Source organism: Castanea sativa, chromosome 4 (assembly GCF_040712315.1).
Source record: "Castanea sativa cultivar Marrone di Chiusa Pesio chromosome 4, ASM4071231v1".
Lineage (NCBI taxonomy): Eukaryota > Viridiplantae > Streptophyta > Magnoliopsida > Fagales > Fagaceae > Castanea > Castanea sativa.
Genome location: NC_134016.1, coordinates 30846947 through 30869806, shown reverse-complemented (window position 1 = coordinate 30869806; position 22860 = coordinate 30846947). Strand labels below are relative to the sequence as shown.

Sequence of the window (22860 nt, the reverse complement as noted above, 5' to 3'; positions counted from 1 at the left end):
CATCTTTATATTTAAATAGCCAAACCGAATATCCATTAACATACATTTTTTTGAAAAACATTCAGTTTTTGTGTTTCTTTCAATAATTGTACTTCAGTAACTTTGAATTTCTAACTTATCCATCGCTCTTAGCGTGTAATTTCTTTGAAAAAGTGTGTGTGTGTGTTTTTTTTTTTTTTTAGATTATGTATGAAGAAACTAAAGTTTTGATCTTTAGTACCAATTCTGGGTTGTGAAAATTTGTGGGGGGCAATTAATGTGGGTAATGGGTTTGTGATATTGTTTATCAAAGTGGGGTTTTGTGGGCATAGATGGATTGGGATTTATATTTGAAGTAATAGGTGTGAGAAATTAGGTCTAGTTTTAAGAGGCCCCGCAATTTTTTTGAAGTCATTGTTTGTAGTTTTTGGTTGAAGATTCTATATCCTTAAAAGAAATACCTTAGTGAGATAAATTTTGGGTTTTTGAGTATCTTAGTTTTGCAGGGAAGTGTAGTAGCAATATTCATACTTGCTATGTAGGTCATTGGTTTGGGGACAGAACTAGTTCATTAGCTAATGAAAAAGTAAATGTAAAAAATTGGTTAGATTTGTCAGTTCAACTGCCAAATTTGTTCACATTTATGCAGTATGTGTTGGTTTAGACCAGTTTAGAATTAGATCCCTGTAAAGGCTACCATTTTTCAAACTCGATTAACATTAAATTGTTCTTTGAAACTTTAGTTTCAGCCATCAAATAATCATGGCTTAAAGATTCACTTGGACAAATCACTTTAATGTCAAGCTTTATTTGATATGAAGCAGTTTCACTACGCACCATGTGGTCTCACTCCACATTACTACCCAAGTAGGTTGATATAAGTAGTAAGCAGATTTATTGCTTCCCTAAAAAAAAATTTCTTGTCAGTCTGGAAATTTGTTTTGCCATGTCTATTAGTAGATAGATTCACTCATTAGCATCACTTTGACCTGTCCTGAGAATTTCTGGTTAGTGTTTTGTTTCTCTTTCTTTTTAGTAACTAGACTGAGTGATATACACTACATGTGCACCTTATGACCATCTGTCCTCCTACCGTCCCCATTTCCCTTAGTAAGTATGAGAAGCTTATTATGTAGAATTTGATGGTGGTCTGATTTGTTTGGAAAATGGGTCATGAACTGACAATATTTACATACTGTTAAAATACTATTTTACTTGGAATGCCTTTTATTAAAAATGTTTCAGGGGATAGAAAGTGGTTTTTGGTCGGCACTAGACAAGCTTCTCTGCTTAAGATCAAAATTTTCCACCTAATTATCATTCTTTGGACACCCTCTTCAAATAACTTATTACCATTAGAATTCAATCACTTGAAGCATCTTAGTATCTTTTTAATTATTGTAGGAGGCATCAAATAATGTTACCTTAGAGTTATTTATGAAGACTTAATTCTGTGGAATATTGTTGCACTCTTTGCAGTATGGAGCCTGGGATCGATGAGGAGCCAGAGATTGTGCGCCCTGGTCCAGAAGATCCTTCATTGTTGACGCGACAACGAAATCATCGATCAGAGGACATTTGGAATGGCGAGGTGAAATATCTAGTTTTAACAACTGCTTTAATTTTTACGTTGTCTTTGACTTTTAACAAGTTCTTTGAAAGTTGTATATCTAATTCTAACGACCGCTATAATTTTTATCCATTTTACAGGACTCGGGCTCACTTACATGCCGTGGTCGCGCTAAGGAGATGGCAAAGATAACGATGCAAGATAATCGGGTGATTGATATTATCAAGTTGGTGGGGTTAGAAGGATTGTTTAGGGTCCCTTCCAGAGAGATAGATCATTGCCTAATATCGGCCCTAGTTGAGCGATGGCGGCCGGAGACTCATACGTTCCATCTTCCACATGGTGAGATGTCAATCACCCTAGAAGATGTGGAGGTCATTTTTGGACTTCCTATAGACGGTGAGGTCTTGGTTGGGCCGACTACTGTGGTGGATGGGAATTGGAGGCAACTGTGCGTGGAGTTGCTTGGTTTTGGCGTTCCGGAGAATGACAACAAAACTTTGGTGGGGTAAAGAATTCTCATTAGTCGCCTTGTTGAGCGCATTGCAGAGCCACTGCCTCATGATGCAACGGAGGAGCAAGTACATCAGTATGCCCGGTGCTATATTTTAGCGCTACTAGGGGATAAGATTTTCATGGACAAGTCGAGAGATAGGGTGCATCTGATGTTCTTGGAGTTCCTGCGGAACCTTCATGATCCGCCAAAGTATAGTTGGGGTAGTGGTTGCCTAGCATGGTTGTATAGGGAGTTGTGCCGGGCAAGTGATAAAGAGGCATCGCAGATTGGTGGGGCGTTGCAATTGGTCCAGTATTGGGCATGGGCGAGGTTGCCATTCTTGTGCCCGAGGATAGAGCCTCCACCTGGATGCGATTATGGCCCATGGCCAAAAGCTCCACTTGCATTTAAGTAAGTATTTTCCTGATATTTAGTGTGTTATGCAATGTACTATTCTTAGTAAGTAAGTGGTAATATCTTATGTTATTGGATCGTAACCGTAGGTGGGTGCGGGTGCCAAGCCCGAAGAGTAGGCCATCTGGCACGGCGTTGATCCATTATCGTGAGCAATTAGTTAGAATGCAGCCGGACCAGGTAATAATATACAAAATTTCTGTGGAAGTTATGTTAATTTTCCTTAAGAATATGTTGAAATCATTGCTTTAACATATCTTCTATTTTAATTTTTGTTTTTCCCTTTTATCTATGTATTCTCCTTTGTTTCACATTTTAAGATGTTATGATAATTGTATTTTGTTTCTACTGTAGATTATATGGCAGCCATATGAGGCAGACTTCGGCCACCTTCCTGACTTCTGCGTCGCAGGGAGGGATACGTGGACGTCAAGGGTGCCACTGGTGTGTTTTTGCATAGTAGAGACACACCACCCAGATCGTGTCCTTCGACAGTTTGGGTTGGCGCAAGAGCGGCCCGACCATGTTGTGTACGATGATAGACTGCATAGAATAGACTTACGTGGGAAGGTGGAAAAGAATTGGAGGGAGGAGCATGGACCGTATATCCTTACATGGGATACGAGACAACAACGAGTTTGCCATGCACCTCCTCAGACTGGTGAGATGCCTCGCAATCATGATTATTACCGCTGGTACTGTTCGGTCACTCGAAAGTATGTCGACCGCAACAGCGCTAAATTAGATATAATGGTAATGTGTTAGATTAGATTTTATTGCCTACTTTGTTTTTTCTTCAGTACATGTAGGAACGTAGAATCAATTGATTTCTTTTTTCAGCAAATCTGGTTTGATCTGACTGACCTCCAATTAAAAAGACTTTCTATTACATATAGTATTCTAATAACACTTTTTGTTCTTAGTTGAGTATTTGAGTAGATCAAATCGATTGTCTTGGTTCTTTCTCCGTTTTAGATTGAAAGCCATTTAGCACTGTTGGAGATGCTTCCTGTAGGCGGCCGAGCACACAACCATGTCCGACGTGTCCTAAATAATGTGGCTGGGCTTGGTGGTGGTCTTGCGGCAAATGGGCGAGCAAACAATGGGCATGAGGCGAGTCAACGGCTACGCAACCCCAAGCACAAACCCGGCACACGAAGTACATCAACCCATGGTCAAGGTGCTACCGCAAGCCCAAGCACAAGTGCGGCTAGGGGCCGTGGTCGGCTGCTACGGCAAGCCCAAGCACAAGTGCGGGTAGGGGCCGTGGTCGGCGTGCAACAACCCCTCGGGTTGTAACTAGTCCCGAGGTACCTGCACCCATCCCACACGCATCTCCTCCACCTGAGGTTCCTCCACCCATCCCAGATGCATCTCCTCAACTCGAGGTCCCTTCACCCACCCCTCCTTCGCAGCCTAGTTTTGATCTTGGTTTTGATTTTCATATGACCCCTCCTACGCACCCTGAGACACCCTCATACCCACCCACCAGCTCCAATGCACCCACTTTGCCCATGACAATGATCCCCACTCCTAGCTATACAGAGCATCATTACCCACCTACCTCATCCTCATCCGACCCTTTAGGGCCTCCGGTTGGGATTGACACTGATGTACCGGACGAGCATCCCCCTCAGCAGCCCTCACCCCCACAAGGTAGACCACAACGTACTAGAAGAGCACCCACTTGTGGGACTGGTGGACACAAAATAGGACACAAAGGCGGCTCTATGGTATGATAACATTACCAACAATGTAATGATATATCTTGTGGTTCACTTTATTCTTATCATTACACCGAATATTGATTGTATGCATCTAATTTCTTTGCAGCACGATGATGAGCCTAAGGATGATGCCCCACAGCCTCCTCCCCCCGCGCCCAAACATTACATAAGGGTTAAAAAACGCAAAATTGGTGAATCTTGAAAAAGAAGCAATACCTGAAATGTGGTAAATAATTTTATTAGAAATTATTGGAACTGAAACTTTGCTGAAGTCAAATTTCAAATTGACACTGAAACTCATGACCCTCTAGATATTGGTATGCTGTTTTGAGTGTCAAGTTTTCTTTTTCAATAGATCCAAATTTAGTAAATGGGTTTACTTGTGATGAAAATGAGACACCTGTCCCATTTTCTTGATCAATTTCTAAATAAACGATCTGGATCCATAAAGTATGTACTATTTATCAATGGCCCAATGATGCTTTAAAAGCATGGAGTTTTATTTTTTCTATTTTCTCACCGCTAATCTTAATGATACACTATATGTGGTTGGAAAGGTTGCAACATTATGTGGATTAATGATTCACTGGGATTTATGGTTTTCTTGATTGGTGTCTGTTTGAATTTTTTCTTGGGAATTTTTGGGAATATCGATATCCTTAAGACAGAGTTGAGTTGTTTCTGCAGGAATGTACCAGATTCGGGAAGCAAACCAAATGGTGGAGGAGTTTATGCTTGTTGCCAATGTTTCAGTTGCAGATAAAATCCTTAAACACTTTTCTTTGTGTTCACTATTAAGGTAAATTGCAGCCCCCCCCCTCCCCACTTTCTTTTTTCCTTTTCACTATTAACCTTGTCAGTGTGGGTTATGGTCTATCATTTGACTAGAAGATACATTCAGAATTTAATGTTTAGTTTGTACTGTAAATTCACAGAATAACAACTAGCCATGATGTTTGCTCATGAATATCACTAAGATATCACTCATCTACCATAGAGAAAAAGCTTGCAAGTTGCCTAATATGATTTAAAAAGTTTTGGCCAGGAACTGATGGACAACCTGTTTACTGATTTATATTTTTAGTAGGTTACTGGACATTGATATTGTGTTTAATTTAGGAAGGATTTAAATGCTTAATGGCCGACCAGAGGATATGATTTCTTTGTTTTGGCAGCCTTTTTATGCCCTTGGAGTATTTTATATTGGCTAGCTTGTCCTTGTTCTGGAGCCCAGTCAGTTGTAGGCCTGTATGGCTCAGGCCCCTTTTATACTTCTTTATACTTTTGTACTTTTACTCTTTTTTAATAAAATTCTACCTTCTTCAGTCAAAAAAAAAAAAAAATGATGGCGGGTGTAGCACATGCCCTTCATTTTAAAATTTGTTGGAAGAATATTGGATGTATTCATCTTTGCTAAACCTGTAGATTTTTTTTTATCTAAATGCTACTAGTAGATGGGGACCAATTTCAGTGATTGTGGCAGGATAATGTCATTGCTGTTATCAAACTGTGCCAACCTATGTTTCCTTATAAGCATTGATTCTGTGTGCAGGCGCCATCCTAGTCCAACCAGGGAGATGCTTGAACCTTTGCTGCGGACAGCTGCTGCTGTTGGCCTCAACTTGGATGTCTCATCATCAAAAGCATTGGCTGAGTCACTTGATCGTGCTATGGTTAGTCTTTGTATTTGGCTTATTTAAGTTATGAATGTTGTCCGACTCTGGATTTTTTCCATTTGAAACCTTGTGGATTTGTTAAACATACATCGGTTATACACTCACTATATACAAATGCGTTGGCATGTCAAGTTTCTAACTATGTTTTAAGAGAAATAGTCAAATCTCTCTCTCTCTCTCTCTCCACATTTGTTGAGGTAAAAAAACAAACTATATGTTTGCCAGGGATGCGAACGGTCTATCCTTGACATTAAAGCCTTCTTCTTTCGTACTTTATTAGATTGGGGTGTTGCTTTTCATTCTTCTCCTCATTTTTTTTTTAAAAATTTGTTTGATCATTGAATTTGAGAGTTTGATTGTTTCTCACCCTCAGTGTACTTGGTTTTCTGTTTTTTTATAAAATTTTTCGTTACTTATTTGCCAGGGTGATGATCCATACTTTAATAAGCTGATCAGGATATTGGCAACTAGATGCATGACACAGGTAATTTCCCCTGAATATTTGAGTGAATTCAGAATTATTTCTTTAAGAGATGTTTCTAATATCTATTCTTTTGCCGTGCATTACAAATTTAGGCAGTTTATTTCTGTAGTGGGGATCTCAGTCCTCCAGAATATCATCACTATGGGCTTGCAGCACCTCTTTATACTCATTTCACTTCCCCCATTAGGAGATATGCAGGTTAGTGTTAGATTTATTATGTGGTGCTGAGTTGGTGAATCTTATATTGTAAATTGAGTACGGAACTTACTTTTCTTGCAGACGTCATTGTACAGTGAAGAGGATGACGAACACAGTGAAGAGCATGATGAAGAAGAGCACACCGAAGAAGAGGACCTATGATTTCTGTGTTTCTAGGTTCAAGCAAAGATTTTTGGATGGCAATGGTGTGAGATGATTTGTTTGCATGGGCAAAGTTCATTATTGGCTTGATTCAGTGATGCAAGTCTAAAATCCATTCATGGGTAGCTTCTTTAAACTTTTCTTCTGCTTCGTCTTTTTTTTTTTATTAGAACTAAATATTGATTAATTATCCTACTCATCTGTCAAAAATTCCCTAAAAAAAAAAAAAAAAACCATTGGAAGCTAAATTTATAAGATTTTGGCCAAAATCTCAAAGACACCGACACCAATGGTTCAATCCTATGTTCTCTTTTGTGTGTGCTTTTGATATACGTATTAAATAACAACTCCTGATCACACTTCATTTATAATATTTTAAAATGTCCTGTCAATTGTAAGATCAATGACCTTTTATATGGAAATAACTACAAATAGGTCCTTTCGAGTACATTTTTAAAGTTGTTAATGCTTTAATAGGATATCTTAATCTCTATAAATTTGTTGAGTGACTCTATAAACAAATTGAGGTTCTGTCCACATTGATCTGACTTCAGCAAAGATAAACCTAATGTTTGGCAAAATTCATATTTTTCCATTTTCGTGTTACACTACGTGCTAATTTGAAACTTCAATCTTAGTATGCTATATCTTGGACAATTCTAAGGTGTTTGTGGTGATTGTTGGTTCTGCAGTTGTTTTTGCTTTCTAAAGGCTCGTGACTTTGCTTAATGGCCAATAATCCTCGATTTTCAGGTGTACAGGTAGTGTGCCCAGAGAACTGTTTCTTGTAGTGTTTATGTCTTATGAAACAGTTAGTTCTAGAGAGTATTTTCTTTTATTTCAATATAAAGCATTTATACCATAAGGCTTTTATACCTTAGAGTAACTTAAATTCTGAAGGAAACATCAACTGGGCTTCCCTTATAAATTTATGTTTCCAGGCTCATGTGTTTTAAAAGGTTGGTTTTCCAGGCTCATGAGCTTATATCCCTTGAAAGCCAAATTTTTTTTTCATAAAAAAAGGTTGCTTTCAAGGGATAAAATCCCATGCACGGAAGCTTTTCTTAGTTAGGATCTGTTACCATAGTGACCAAAAGATGGGGGGTTTTTATTGATAAAATTGATCTATTGGTTTTTTCTTTCTTTTGCTAATTAATTTTTCTTTTTGTTGGCAAAGCCTCTTCAGCCGCCAATAATTGGTTCGATGGAACCTCCCCGGAGTTTTGTTCCACCCATGTCTTCTCAAGTAATGCATCCTTTCTAGCTGAGTTTGTATCACCCGTATATATTATTAACAGGAATCAAAATAAAATCTTTTTAAATGATTTTTTTTTTTTTGCTGCAGTTCCGACAGGTGGTTCCAGCTCAGCAACCCCAGCAATTCAATCCTGTGCCTTCTCAACATTTTTATCCTGTTGGCAGAGGTGTTCCGCTTATGAATGTTGGATTGCCTCCTCATCAAACTTTGCAACCCCAATTCTCTCAGCCAATGCCGCAGTTACCCCCAAGAGCTGGTCAGCCAGGTCATGCTACACTGCCATCACAGGCAATTCCATTGCCAGTTGCTCAGCCAAACATGCACATTGCATCTGAAAAACCAATTCCTCAGCTTAATGCTCAAAATCCCAATAACTATTCACCTGGATTAGGTGGCCCAGAAAGACCTCTCACTCCGTCATATACTGTAAGATTTCAAAGTATTCTTATTTCTGAATTTTATAATTTATTCCAATTCTTTGGGCCTTGAATCTATATAATTACATTTATGCAGTTTGCACCATCTTCTTATGGTCAACTACATATAAATTTTAATGCCCCCACCCAGTATCAGTCTACATCTCAAATGCATCCACCCAGTATTTCTTCTTCGAGACAACTTAATTTACCATCTGAAAGCCAGAGCACTGCCCCTGTTACATCTGTGCAGCACAGTGTTGAACAACCTTCGGTTCCCACTTCTGTTGCATCGGTAAGGTCTTTCTTTTTCTCCTTTTAACACAGTTGCTGAGTTTTTCATCATCATGGTCAAATTGTTTTTGCTTCTTTGCTGTCTGAAGTGCTATTTATTTGGATTCTTGACATGTACACACTTATCAAAATTTTCAGGCAACAAGTATCCAGCCAAGCTCCACTAGAGAGGCCTCAACAGATTGGATAGAGCATACTTCTGCTGATGGAAGAAGGTATAGGATTCTAATCAATTAATTACCAGTAGAGACAGCCAAATCCCACCACAAAAAGGGGAAAAAAAAACTTTAACCTTAATGAATAAAGTCAATAAACATCTAAAAAATCATTGCCAAGAGCCTTGTGGTTCAATTAGTTGGCACCTCTGGTGTTTCTGAAGGAGACATCCAGGTTTCAAATCCCCCTCCTCAAACTATCAAATTATAAAACAAAAACAAAAACAAAAAAAAAAAAATCTTTGCATTGAAACACATTGTACTCCTTGTGTACTTGAGTTGAGCCCTTTCTTTTTAATTATAAAAAAATGAAAAGGCTCACCATAGTTTGAGGAAGTTTTTGGATGTTTGTGGAGTGAAGTTTTTAAGATGTTTGTGGCTTAGTGGGTAATGCTGTAGACAGTAGTTGACCTATTATTTGGATGGAGGAATTGGTGGGAAACACTATTTGAATGTTCGAAATCTTACTTTGTTATGTTTGATGTGGATAGGAAGGGAATAGCCGTATGTTCAAGGACATTGAGAGAACTCTAGATCAATTGAAATCCTTGTTGATTTGTACCTTGTTTGATTGGTCTCATGCTTGTTTTTTACACATTGTAATTCAGTTTTTTTAGTTCCTAAACTCTTTTTGCTTTTTTGTAATATTGAGATGTTTTGTGTTCATCAATGTGAATATGAAGGAAGATACTTTTTGTATTTATCAAAAGGGAGAAGGTTAACGCTATTGAAGAGTACACTTTCGAGCTTGCCTAGATATTATTCATCTTTATTCACCATTCCCACTAGTGTAGTGAATAGAATAGAGAGGTTACAGAGGAATTTTTTGTGGAATGGTTTAGGAGAGTTCAAACATCATTTGGTTGGATGTGCAGGTTAAGCAACATCATGACTGGTTGACAAATTGGAACAAGCAATTTCTTGATACTGGAAATAAGAAAAAGGGAAAAAAACAAACTGATTCTGGTGCCAAAAAAGCTGTGCTATTAAGTGGAACTCCTGGTATAGGAAAAACTACCTCTGCAAAGTTGGTTAGTCAGATGCTCGATTTCCAGGCAATAGAGGTGGGGTAATTTTTTACCAAGATACACATTTCTATTGAGCATCTAGATCATGAGTTTCACCCCCAAGACATATAAATCAATGGTATGATTTTTCATTTGCCCTCCTGATCTCCCTTATTTCGTTTAGGTAAATACTAGTGACAATGGTGGGAAGGTTGATGCCAAAATTGAGAAAGGAATTGGTGGAAGCAATGCGAATTCTATAAAGGAACTTGTCAGCAATGAGGCCTTCAGTGTCAACATGGATCGGTTGGTCTTGCATTTATTAATATCTCACATACGCGCATAGAATATGATTGTTTGAAATTTCTGCTAAAGTTTATTGTTGAAGTTGCAGATCAAAGCATCCAAAAACTGTGCTGATTATGGACGAGGTTGATGGGATGTCTGCTGGAGATAGGGGTGGAGTTGCTGACCTTATTGCTAGCATCAAGATTTCCAAAATTCCTATTATCTGCATTTGTAATGATCGATACAGTCAGAAACTAAAAAGTCTTGTGAACTACTATTTGCTTCTCAACTTTCGAAAACCTACGAACCAGCAGGTTTTTGTTCTAATTTCTATAATTGTTTTTAGAGTACTTTTTTTTATGCATGAAATTGAATGTAGTTGTGATCTTGTCCTTTCATGTGGTATTTGCTGAATTGACCTTCTCTTGTTATTTGTTTATGTGATGAAGTTTAAATGACTAGAGTTAGTGCTTATGGTTAGAATATTCCCTTTGTGCTTTTTACACAGGCACACTTGTTGGCATTTCATAGTTTGCCATTGATACCCACATGAAACTTTTATCCGAGATTTGGATTAGTTTTGTTGATGCATCTCGAATAGCATTTAAGTATGGAACTTAACAAATGGGAGGCCATGTGATCCTTGATATTGGGCATGCCTTGACTCTATATGTGTGTGTGGGATGCATATGCCCATGTGATGGAAAATAAATTTTTGGTGTTCTAAATTTTTAAGGCCACTACGGTCAATTGCCGAGTTACTAATGCCAAATTTGGTTTATGGTAGATGGCAAAGAGGTTAATGCAAGTTGCAACTGCAGAAGGGCTTCAAGTTAATCAGGTAAATACTCCATCAATGCTTTAGTTTATATTTGTAATTGGTCATAGCTGCATAAGTGAATGTTTATAGTGACTTATCAACAAAAAAAAAAAAGTTTATAGTGGTGAAGTGGATAGTTTTGCTGTTTTCTGACATGTAATATTTTATTTTTTTAGCCTTGTGAGTCTCCTTTTTATTAATTTTAAGCAATAATATATTCACTGAATTTTTCACTATTTATTGTTTTAGATTGCTCTTGAGGAACTTGCAGACAGAGTTAATGGAGATATGCGCATGGCAGTAAACCAGTTGCAGTATATGAGCCTCTCCATATCAGTCATTAAATATGATGACATTAGGCCAATGTGATTCTTAGCAGTGCAAAGGACGAAGATATAGTTCTTTTCACTGCTGTTGACAAGTATGCCATTAATGATCCTATTTTACTTTAGAAATGTTGACCATGTTCTGGTCTCATCTCAATTCATTGTGTAGTTTCATGGTTTTCCCATATTATTTTTGGATGAGAAAGGCTCTAATATCTTCAGAAAGGTGCTGCGACCACATAATATATTATTTCTAATAGTGTAATTCAAATACATACTCTTGTCATGACTCCTACTATTTTGGTCTGTATATATGGAATCTTTCTATTCGTGAGATTGGGATTCAGCTATGCATGTGGTGGAGATAGAAATGAGGGTCTAGACCGAGTGTCTAACTAAACAAAGCCCTATTAAGTATACCTTGATTAATAATTTTACCATTGAGGTTTGGGAAATGGTAGAGCTTCTAGACCCAGAATATGAAATTACTTTGTATCTTCTTGTGATGTTTCTGTTAGTTGGGAGATTTTTGGTTGCCCTGTTTTTTTCTAGTTTAAATGATCACATATATGCATGCCTCGTACTAATTTGTAGGCTTTGTACCTTGTCCTTTATCAAGTTTTGACAATTACACTTCACCCTTTCCATGTGATTGTAGGCTGTTTGGTTTTAATGCGGGGAAGTTGAGGATGGATGAGCGGATTGACCTGAGCATGAGTGAGAAGTGCATTAATGATTTCCTCTTCTGAGAATCTAGATTGTACAAGGCTGGTGTCTTCAATTGAAGGATCCTTCGGCTTTGGGTTCTTAATTTTCTGGGTTGGCCTAGAAAACATTCACAGTGAATACAAAATTTGTTGTGAAGATGATTAGAGACCATTTTATATTTGAGAATGGTTCATGTACCATATCTTGCTGGATATATTTATTATTCAATCTAAATGGGTTTAAGTAAATTGAAAGCTGCTTGTTGTCATCATAGTCTCTTCTCTGGACCAATTACAGGTCCGAACAAATTGATATATTTGCACCTCATTGAGGGTGGCGTTGTTGATTCATATATTCCTGCTCATTGGTCAATTATCGGATTTCAGATTTTAATACTTATATTTTAGTAAAGGTGATAAGCGAGTAAATTCTTTTTTCTTGTGATTCCTTTTTAGTGAATGGAAGATTATTTTTAATCCCTTTGATAAACCAAAGAAGAAGAAGGGGGGGAAAAAAACATCGAGAGAATCTAGTGAAACATTCATGGTAAATTTTAATTGATACCATCATTAGAAGAAAAGTAATAATATGGATACTTATTATCAACATCTCTTTTTAAGAATAGGATGGTTCAAAATTTTGTGAAAATGAAAGGGGGATATATGAAAAAGAAATCCTCAGTGAGTAAGTTGTGGACCTTGTGGTTATTGAAGGCATCAATTATTTAGTATGCTTGGTATTTAGCCAAAAGTAATGAACAATTCATCTTTAGATTTGCAAAAGGTGCACGTACAATAGGATCATTTGCCCTCACGATCAACAACATTTTGTATTGCACAAAACGTGTATACATCAACAACAACGTTGAATGTTCGTAGGTAGAAATTTTTGGAAGTCATCATTGCTTGAATCTGAGAAGTTTGAAATGTCACTTTCATCATCTAACGCAGTAATTTCATTAATAGACTTCTTGGCTCGCTCTTGCGCCTTCCCCTTTAGATGCTTCCTAGCTTTTTGGACTGCATGAAAACGGTCTAGCCGCCTTTGCATTTGATTGTTCTCTTGTTCAAGGCGAGCAAGTATGTTGGCAGGTTCATCTCTAGATAACTCGGCTGAGCGTGCCTTAGGAACTCGTAACCCGTGCCATCGACAATACACCTCCAACTCACACCTCTTCTCGTATAGGGTTGACCATGGTGGTTCTGCTACGATGAACTCCATTGCGGTGGTATCTGTACTTAGTTTTGTAGGTTTGCCGACCATGATGTGGCCAACGCTTCCAAGACTCTCGTACGTGTATATTGGCATATTTACGAAATCTCTCTTCTTTCCAACCCATTTCCCTCCATAGTGGTCTGTGTATGTTTGTAGTTGTTGATCTGCTGGAACTTGTGATAATTCATTTGTTGAATTATATTGAAACTTTTTTCTAAGTTTACTATATGATGTTGATTCGTTGCGACTCATAGCTTACTCAACCTACAAAGTTAGTGGTGTAGGAATAAGAAAAGAATTGTGGTACATTTATAACCTCATTCCACTGTGTATTCAATAATAAAATTTAATATATTCAGGCTTGTCATGTCAATACAGGCTGGAAAACCATTGCACGAATTTTTTGTTCAAATGTTCCCAATGTCACAGTGAGATTCTCTTATTCTGGGCAGTAGTTGTAGTGTACTGCCATGACTATTCAGCTGAACAGTATTCATGTGAAGAGTATTTAGCATGCTTGTGTTTCATCTGACATGAACTTGACAAGACAATACCGAGTTGTGTTAAATGCATCATAAACTTTTCAGGGGTCTTCGCATCCTTGAAAACAGTGCATTGCAAAATGATGCAGATCTGTGTATTGACGTGAGTGTGAATGATATGACTAGATAGGGTTCAACAGTGCCGAGCTATTGAGCAGCACATGTAGCACTATGAATATCAGTGTAGCAATGGTGGACAGCTAACCCCCAAACTCGAGAATTTGTTTTAATAAATTTAGATTTTGAATAAGGGCTCTCAACCTAAACTTGTTGTCTCCAATTATATATGTAAGTACACAAAGATGGATCTTCCTGACCAAAATGGAACAAAGTGGACTGAATGGACCAAATTAGACCAAATCAGACCAAATCAGACCAAATGAGACCAAATCAGACCGAATGAGACCAAATCAGACCAAATCATACCAAATCAGACTAAATTAGACCAAATTAGACCAAATTAGACCAAATTATCCAAATCAGACCAAATCAGACCAAATCAAACCAAAAAAGACCAAATCAGACCAAATCAGACCAAGTTAGACCAAATAAGACCAAATTAGACCAAATTAGACCAAATCAGACCAAATTAGACCAAATGGACCGATTTTATTTTCCACTATAACTCCAGTATTAAAGAATCGAGATACCAAAGGAACTCGAGTCTCTAAAACTCGAGTTCCACTGGGCAAATATTTTTTCCCCAACTGCTCTGTTTCAGGCAGAGAGGCAGAGAGGCATGCCCTGTTTCAAAAAAATTTGCCCAGTGGAACTCGAGTTTCTAAAACTCGATTTTTACTGGGCAAATTTTTTTCCCCAACAGCATGCTCTGTTTCAGGTAGAGAGGCATGCCCTGTTTCAAAAAAATTTGCCCAGTGGAACTCGAGTCTCTAAAACTCGATTTTCACTGGGCAATTTTTTTTTCCCCAGCAGAAAATGCTCTGTTTCAAGCATTGTTTTACAATGTAAATGCACTCAAATCACAACAAAAGTCATTCTCAATATATCACCATTCTAAACATGTCCAACCACGCTTAATTTGCAATTCTAACCATACTACTCAAATCACAATCTTCATAGAGGTACATTGGATAGAGAATTACAAGTACATTCAACAACAATCAAAAAGTTCACATAGAGCCAATACAACGTAGTCACTTTTCCTAAGATCAGCGGTCCGCATGACAAAAACGTCGTCCATGGAAGGATGCCTGAAAAACGTAGAGTATTTACGTTAGGAGACAAGATAGTAAACATTAGGTAAACATCGAATGAACAACAATTATTTAACCGATGCATAAATTTTTGCCAACCTACCTAGTGTGGAACATGGCCGCTTGTGGAAGCACCGCGGGACTGCGGACATTTTCTGCGGTTATGCCCGGAAGCATGACACAGTCCACATGTCTGCTTCGGTTGACTCTCTATCAAATCTGCGTCCTCCCTCCGCCATCCCGGTTCTTGATCCTTATTCCTTACTCCATCCATCTCATTCCTTATTCGTGACTTCACCGGTCGACCTTTGGCCCGCAACAATGCCGGACTAGGCAACCACTTTGGCCCCATGGGATCCCTCCATAATGATTGTGACTTAGGAACCACAAATGCATGCTCATAAGTGTTAAGGGCATGGTTCAAACCATAACATGGGTGAATATACGTGGTCGAATCAATATGTAAATAGTCACATACTCTAATTGCATGTGAACACGGGATCCCTATATTTTGCCATTTCCCACAACTGCATGTTTTTTCCCGTAACCGAACTTCGTAACTGTGGTTTTCCCCTCCTGCGCTACACATGTTGAGTTGGGTAACTACTTGAAATATCAGCTCTTCATTGCTAAATGGCTTGAGATAGTGTTTCTCAGATTTACGCTTATTTCCATCCCACATGGATAAGGCATATTCACTCCATTTCTTACCCTCTGACAACTCATAATGGTATTCTTTGTGCCGGTCGTGGAAATATTGAACAAGTTTGTTCCAAGTGAACTCAACCAACGCGGCAATAGGAAGGCCCCGTGCACCTTTCAGCACACCATTGAAACACTCTGATATATTGGTTGTCATTGCTCCAAAACGTCTCCCACCATCGTATGACTGGGTCCACATGTCCACATCCTCGCTCATTAGGTATGTGTATGGAAGATAATCTTGATTCTTTTCCTTACCATCCCTCCCCGTCACCTTCTTCTTCTTCCTAATGGCCTCAATTTCCACCTGCTTAATGGAGTCCATTATGGTAGCAAATTTAACTACCGACTAGCATATCCCGCTTTCAACGCCGCTGACTTTAGAGTCGAGTTCTGAAAATGGGTGTTGAAGTTGCTAGCAACATGTCGAAGACAATATCTATGAAATACCCCTGCTTTTCCATCATCCCTTCTAGGCCAGTTTGCAATGGCGTTTTTAATACCGAGATGTCGGTCAGAAATTATGCAAATGCCGTCGTCAGGTATCAGGTGGCCAATCGTTTCTCTGAGGCATCGTAAAAACCACCTCCAACTGGACCCTGACTCACAATCCACAACAACAAAGGCGAGAGGGAATACCTTGTTGTTAGCATCGGTTGCCATTGCGACCAACAACTTTCCCTGATATTTACCATACAGATGGGTCCCATCAATGCGATAACCGGCTTGCAGTATTTGAATCCTGATATGCATGGACCGAAAGACCAAAACACATAATGCAACAATACGGTGTGATCTTCATCGGTGGGTGTGACACGATAGCAAAACTGGATAGTCGGGTCCTGATCAATATACGCCATTAGCAACTTTTGCAGCCTTTGGTAAGATTCTTCCCAATCTCCAAACATAAGCGCAATCGCCTTTTGTTTCGCATCCCATACCTTGTAGTAAGAAGGCTTATGGCCATTATATTTCGCCTCTATCAGAGATCTGAGATGCTTAATTTGAGTGGTGTGATCCTCACATAACTTGTTATGGATTTCTGCTGCAATAAAATTACAACTCATCATTCTACCATCATTTCGCACCCCAGTCGGTATACACGTGTGAGGACCCACATACACGGTGACCATCCATAGATTTTGGAGCTCGGGCTTCATAACTGCGTAGACATACCACTTGCATGACTCATGCACGCATTTCGCACAAAAAATTTTCCTCGTTGACCTAGTGATCTTAAAGTGTTTGTTTTCCTTGAGGGCACAAATTGTTAATACGCGCTTCACCTCCACTTTACTGGCAAAAGTCAACCCTTTGCACAAATTCATCCCCTCTCTCCAAGTAGACACAAATGGCATCTCAATATGCGAAGGATCAACCATATTTTCCCAAGTATTTGCAGAGAATGACAACGCAGGAGGTGCGTAGGCAGGGATTGTGTTTGTAATGTTTTGGACACTAATAACATTTTCTGCATCAGGTTCACCACCGTCCAATGTCTCATCGTCATCAATGTCCCTCTCAAAGTCCCCAAAGTCCCCTCTCTCAATCATGTCTTCATAGTCATCTTTATCGGAAAAATCTTCACCGTTAATGGCAAGATTTTCATCAACATAGTCGTCATCATCATCGTCATCATCATCATCGTCATCATCATTGTTAACGACAGTAGTCTCATCAACATAGTCGTCGTCGTCATCATCATCGTCATCATCATTGTTAACGGCAGTAGTCTCATCAACATAGTCGTCGTCATCATCATCATCATCATATCCATCGGCATGAACATCATCATCCTCTACATGTGTAGAATACTCATATTGAGCATCCGGAAGCGCAACTTATAAGCTTGTGGTTGTTTGTTGGATATCCTCTTGCCATCCTGCACGCGGCTCAACTGTATGTACAACTCAATGTTACTTACTTCAGCTATACTCTCCAACTTGTCAAACATGATCTTCACATGTTTGTCTTTTTCTATCAGCATATACTTGTAATTAATCCGGTGCTTCATGATTTCATTTGGCATACGATAAGTAATTTGCATGTTGTACGCATCAGGATTCTTACACAACTCTTCCATGACAAATATCTTCAATTCATCAAGGGTTTTCAACCTACGATCAACTTCGGCATAATAGGTTTTCATACCCGGCCCCTCAAATGGCAATCCCTTGTTCGCATTGGGATTCTTAAGCGGACCACCATGGTATATGATTATAACAATATCAGGCATTGTGAACCTGTTCAAGTCAAGTCCTATGTTAGTTAAATCACATAGTCGTAAAGTGAGGGAAAAAAGTAATGCAATCTTACCAATGAACATATTCAAGCCAGGTTATAGAGTGCCCATTAATATCTAAAGGCCAAGACGTAAACCTTCTAATCCTAGTGGATGGAGAGACGGAATTATCTATTACTCCATTGTGTGGTGACCTATAATGCCTAAAAGGGTTCTGAAAGAACTAGGTGGGTAGAGGAGCATGATTACATACCCATTCACTACATTCATTCACTACCCATTTCATACCCAAACCAATGATAAATAAAGTCAAAAAAACTTGAAGATCATGATAAAAATAAAAGTCTAGAAATGATGAATAAAATTTTGATAATTACATACCCATTCCCATTCATTACATTCATTCACTACCCATTTCATACCCAAACCAATGATAAATAAAGTCAAAGAAATTTGTAAGATCATGATAAAAATAAAATGATGAATAAAATTTTGATAACAAAAACTATACAAATAAATACTCAAAAAATTAACACTAACAAAACAAAGTTCTATAATTCACAATATTGATAAATTAACTAAGTTATGTTAACTATCTACAAAATAAATGGTAAAACTCTTTAACCCACACCCATAGACAACATACCCAACTACAATGACAATCAAATTATGCAAACCCTTACCTTAGATATGAATTTGCTGAGAGGGAAGAGAAGTGAGAGTGGACAATGTGGTTTTGTGAGAGTGAGTGGTGTGAGAGAGTTATGGTGTGAGAGAGTTATGGGTGAGTGAGACTTAGTGAGGGTGAGTGAGACTTAGTGAGGGTGAGTGAGTGAGAGTTAGTGAGGCTGAGAGCTCTGTTTTAGGTTTTCTCTGTGTGTTGTTACTGAGGGTCTTCTGTGAGAGTTAATGCCACGGGCTGAGTTTTTAAATAAACATGCCCAGAGGAAATCGAGTCTATAAGACTCGAGTTACTATCATAAAACTCGAGTCTCTAAGACTCGAGTTCCATGCGTATAACAAACATAATTTAAAAATAAGATATAGTAAAACTCGAGTTTTATAAACTCGAGTTTTATCTAAACCCTAAAACGAGTTTTAGAAACTCAAGATCCAGGTGGCATTTTTTCCACCTCAGCAAGCCCAAAGCGAGCATAAAGCGAGTTTTTGAGACTCGATTTATTATGTGAATCTCGAGTTTCAAAAACTCGAGTTGTTATTTTCCTTTATAGTTTCAAACAATGCCTAACTTACTATATTCATGCCATCCACACTGCTAATCTGCACATTCCCCCGAATCATACCCCTGCTTGAGTGTGTGTTGATAATAAGCTAGCTGAATCATGGCATTCTCTCGCTGTTCCTCAACTAAGTCTAGGCTTTTTTTCAATAGATTGTCATTACTGCCTGGAGTAAAAGAGCTCGTCCTTAGCGTTGGAAAACCAGTTTCTAGAAGTATTACAGCCTCGGCTCCATAAGTCATAGAGAAGGGCGTTTCTCCAGTGGACCTTCGTGGTGTAGTTTGATATGTCCACAAGACATGTGGCAATTCTTTCACCCATCTTCCCTTAGCATCATCTAACCTTTTCTCGAGCCCATTGACTATCACCTTATTGACCGCCTCGGCCTGCCCATTCCCTTAAGGATAAGCTGGAGTGAAATATCTATTCGTAATGCCTAGATCATAACAATATCTTCAAAAGGCCTTACTATCAAATTGTAGGCCGTTATCTGAAATGAGAATATGAGGGATTCCAAACCTAGTGACAATGTTTTTCCAGAAAAACTTCCTCGCCGCCATATCCCTAATATTTGACAATAGCTCAGCTTCAACCCATTTAGTGAAATAATCTGTTCCAACGAGTAGCCACCTCCTATTCCCTGCTGCTTTTGGGAAAGACCCCACAATGTCCAAGCCTTATTGAGCAAAAGGCCATGGACTAGACAGAGGATTAAGGACACCCCTTGGCTGATGGATGTTGGGAGTGAACCTCTGACATTGGTCGCATCTCTTCGCATAATCCTGTGCCTCTCGCTGCATATTGGGCCACCAATATCCCTAGGTAAGAGCTCTATGAGCTAAAGACCTTCCTCCTGTGTGGCTTCCGCAAATTCCTTCATGCAACTCTTCTAAAAGTAACTTTGTTGCTTCTGGGTGTATACATAGCAAATATGGTCCTGAAAAAAAGCGCTTATATAATTTCTGGTCCTCGGACAGCCAAAACCAAGGTGCTTTCTTGCGTACCTTATTAGCTTCAGACTTTTCTTTGGGCAAGATATCATCTTTGAGGAATGTCACTATTGAATCCATCCAACTAGGTCCCACCCTAATTTGATGAATTCGGATGGCGTCACTACTCGTCCTAGTGGGTTTCCACAAATCTTCAACAAAAATGACCCGAGGTAGGCTTTGCGCCGAGGATGTTGCGAATGTGGCCAAAGAATCAGCATGAATATTCCCACACCTGGATATATGTAATAAGGAAAAAGACTCAAATTTGGATTGTATATACTTGACTTGGGTTAGGTATCCTTGCATTCTTAGATCTCTTGCTTCTAACTTTCCTTCCACTTGGCCTACCACCAATTGTGAATTCGAGAACATTTGTACGATTCTTCCACCCATTTTATGAACCATGTCCATCCCGGCCAGTAGAGCTTCATACTCTGCCTCATTGTTGGTGGCCAAAAACCCCAATCTCAAGGATTTCTCAAAAGTAATTCCCTCATGGGACACCAAAACTAGCCCCACACCAAATCCTCTTTAATTTGCTACTCCGTCAACATACACTTTCCACAACGAAGGTTCTTTTCACAAGATCATGCCAACTGATTTTTCATCCATGTCTGATCCCTTAACATTCCCTTCTAATGAGGGCTCAGCAAACTCCGCCACCAGATCTGCAATGACTTGTCCCTTTATAGAGGTGCGAGGCATATATTTGATATCAAAAGCCCCTAGGATGGTACCCCATTTGGCAATCCTTCTCGTGTAGTTAGCACTCTTAAGTATAGACTTAAGAGGGAGTTGAGTTAGAACAACAACTGTATAAGATTGAAAGTAATGGGGAAGCCTACGCGTAGCGTGCACCACTGCCAGGATTGCTTTTTCCAACGGTAAATAATGCACCTCGGCCTCATGCAGAGACTTGCTTACGTAATAAACTGGCATCTATACATTATTATCATCTCGTATAAGAACCAAGCTAATGGCATGGTTAGCCACCGCAATATATGCGAACAAAACTTCATAAATCTCTGGCCGAGACATAATGGGTGGTTGTGAAAGATAATCCTTAAGTTGTTGGAAAGCTGAAGTACACTCCTCGGTCCACTCAAATCTCTTCCACTTATTCAACAACTGGAAGAAAGGTCTACACCTGTCGGCGGATCAAGAAATAAACAAGTTAAGGGCAGCAGTCATCCTTGTCAACCTCTGAACCTCTTTGGGATTCCGAGGTGGGTGCAAATTGTTAATCGCTTTGACCTGAGTCGGATTAACCTCAATCCCCCGGTGAGTTACCATGTAACCTAAAAATTTACCTGATCCAACACCAAAAGAACATTTAGAGGCATTAAGTCACAACTTGTACCCCTTTAGCGTCTGAAAAGTATCATTAAGATCTTCCTTATCGTGGAAATCGCTTTGCTTTTCACCACCAGGTCGTCCACATATACTTCAATAGTTTTTCCCAGCTGTGGCTCAAATATCCTTGTCATCATCCTTTGATAGGTAGCTCCAACGTTCTTTAAACCGAAAGGCATTACCTTATAATGGTAATTTCCCATAAGAGTCACAAATGCAGTCCTCTCTTGGTCCTCCAAAGTTAAAGGTATTTGATGATAACCTTGGAAAGCATCCAAAAAACTCATTCGAGGATGCCCAACAGTAGCATCCACCAACTGATCTATCTAAGGCATTGGGAAAGAATTTTTAGGACAAGCCTTGTTCAAATCTGTGAAGTCCACACATACTCTCCACTTCCCATTCTTCTTTTTTACTACTACTATATGAGCCAATCATTCAGGATAAAACACCTCTTTGATAGCACCTGCCTTCTTGAGTTTAAGCACCTCCTCCTTAACAGCCTCTGAATTCTCTTTAGAGGAGCGCTAAGGTGGTTGCCTCCTTGATGCTACAGCTAGATTGACATTCAAATGATGACAAATGAAACTCGGATCAACCCCAAGGGCCTCGTAAGCATTCCATGCAGATACATCCACATTCTTCTTCAAAAACATAACCAGCTCTGCCTTTTCTTCAGGTGGCAATTGAACTCCTGCCTGAAAGAATTTCTCAGGGTCATCGTTTATAAGAACCTTATCCAATTCCTCACATGCAGGTTCTTCTACTGACGGTACCCTGGTCGTGGCCAGAGACATTGATTGCTATGGCCTTCCGTCAGCCGAGGCCGAGGACTCCAGTCCAGGCTGATGCAGAATTGCAGCTGTCATGCACTGTCTAGCCACAGATTGACTTCCAAGCAGTTCCTCTATCTGATCCCCAGATGGAAATTTGATTTTGACATGCAAGGTTGAGGACACAGCACCTAGAGCATGCAACCAAGGTCTTGCCACAATGGCTGTGTAGGGAGAATAGGCGTCTACCACAATGAAATCCATGTTTACCACTTCTGAGCCTGATTGCATAGGCAACCTAATTTGCCCCTTTGGTACGACAGCCTTCCCCTCAAAGTTTATTAAGGGTGAATCATAAGCTGTAAGATCTTCAAGCTTTAAGTTTAACCCTCTAAACAGGTCAGGGTACATGATATCTACACCACTACCCTGATCAACTATCACCCTCCTCACATCGTAGCCCCCTATCCTCAGGGTAACCATCAAAGCATCATCATGTGGTTGGATAATCTCGATTTTGTCCTATTCTGAGAAACCTAAAATTGGTA

At 39.2% G+C, this 22860-nt stretch overlaps 3 protein-coding genes and 1 long non-coding RNA gene across 4 annotated transcripts; 3 read left to right on the top strand and 1 right to left on the bottom strand.

The window, feature by feature from the left end:
* Window positions 1-4860: 4860 nt before the first annotated feature.
* On the top strand, window positions 4861-6761 carry LOC142631017 (exosome complex exonuclease RRP44 homolog A-like). The gene is made up of 5 exons (XM_075805076.1): window positions 4861-4985; window positions 5739-5859; window positions 6287-6346; window positions 6439-6544; window positions 6626-6761. The coding sequence occupies exons 1-5, from the start codon at window positions 4876-4878 to the stop codon at window positions 6640-6642; spliced, it is 414 nt and encodes a 137-aa protein (XP_075661191.1). The 5' UTR covers window positions 4861-4875; the 3' UTR covers window positions 6643-6761.
* LOC142631014 (pre-mRNA-processing protein 40B-like) lies at window positions 6690-9890 on the top strand. Its single transcript, XM_075805074.1, has 7 exons — window positions 6690-6828; window positions 7399-7467; window positions 7884-7952; window positions 8052-8390; window positions 8478-8675; window positions 8813-8889; window positions 9765-9890. Exons 2-7 carry the CDS (start codon window positions 7435-7437, stop codon window positions 9787-9789), a joined length of 741 nt encoding a protein of 246 aa, XP_075661189.1. The 5' UTR covers window positions 6690-6828; window positions 7399-7434; the 3' UTR covers window positions 9790-9890.
* LOC142631015 (replication factor C subunit 1-like) lies at window positions 9786-12084 on the top strand. Its single transcript, XM_075805075.1, has 6 exons — window positions 9786-9953; window positions 10081-10202; window positions 10291-10498; window positions 10972-11025; window positions 11254-11425; window positions 11989-12084. Exons 1-5 carry the CDS (start codon window positions 9930-9932, stop codon window positions 11371-11373), a joined length of 528 nt encoding a protein of 175 aa, XP_075661190.1. The 5' UTR covers window positions 9786-9929; the 3' UTR covers window positions 11374-11425; window positions 11989-12084.
* Window positions 12085-14807: 2723 nt separating this feature from the next.
* LOC142631042 (uncharacterized) lies at window positions 14808-15288 on the bottom strand. The gene is made up of 2 exons (XR_012843494.1): window positions 15113-15288; window positions 14808-15006 (listed from the first exon to the last, which is right to left on the bottom strand). It is a non-coding gene; the product is annotated as an uncharacterized LOC142631042 (long non-coding RNA).
* Window positions 15289-22860: the final 7572 nt, after the last annotated feature.

Bases quoted from the DNA above. Each gene is read 5' to 3' on its own strand.
- LOC142631017 (XM_075805076.1), top strand. From the start codon at position 4,876: ATGTACCAGATTCGGGAAGCAAACCAAATGGTGGAGGAGTTTATGCTT. The intron at 4,986-5,738 runs GTAAATTGCAGC...TTCTGTGTGCAG, and splicing joins TCTTTGTGTTCACTATTAAG to GCGCCATCCTAGTCCAACCA. The intron at 5,860-6,286 runs GTTAGTCTTTGT...CTTATTTGCCAG, and splicing joins AGTCACTTGATCGTGCTATG to GGTGATGATCCATACTTTAA.
- LOC142631014 (XM_075805074.1), top strand. From the start codon at position 7,435: ATGGCCAATAATCCTCGATTTTCAGGTGTACAG. The intron at 7,468-7,883 runs GTAGTGTGCCCA...TTGTTGGCAAAG, and splicing joins CTCGATTTTCAGGTGTACAG to CCTCTTCAGCCGCCAATAAT. The intron at 8,391-8,477 runs GTAAGATTTCAA...ACATTTATGCAG, and splicing joins CTCTCACTCCGTCATATACT to TTTGCACCATCTTCTTATGG.
- LOC142631015 (XM_075805075.1), top strand. From the start codon at position 9,930: ATGCTCGATTTCCAGGCAATAGAG. The intron at 10,203-10,290 runs GTTGGTCTTGCA...TTGAAGTTGCAG, and splicing joins TTCAGTGTCAACATGGATCG to ATCAAAGCATCCAAAAACTG. The intron at 11,026-11,253 runs GTAAATACTCCA...TTATTGTTTTAG, and splicing joins AAGGGCTTCAAGTTAATCAG to ATTGCTCTTGAGGAACTTGC.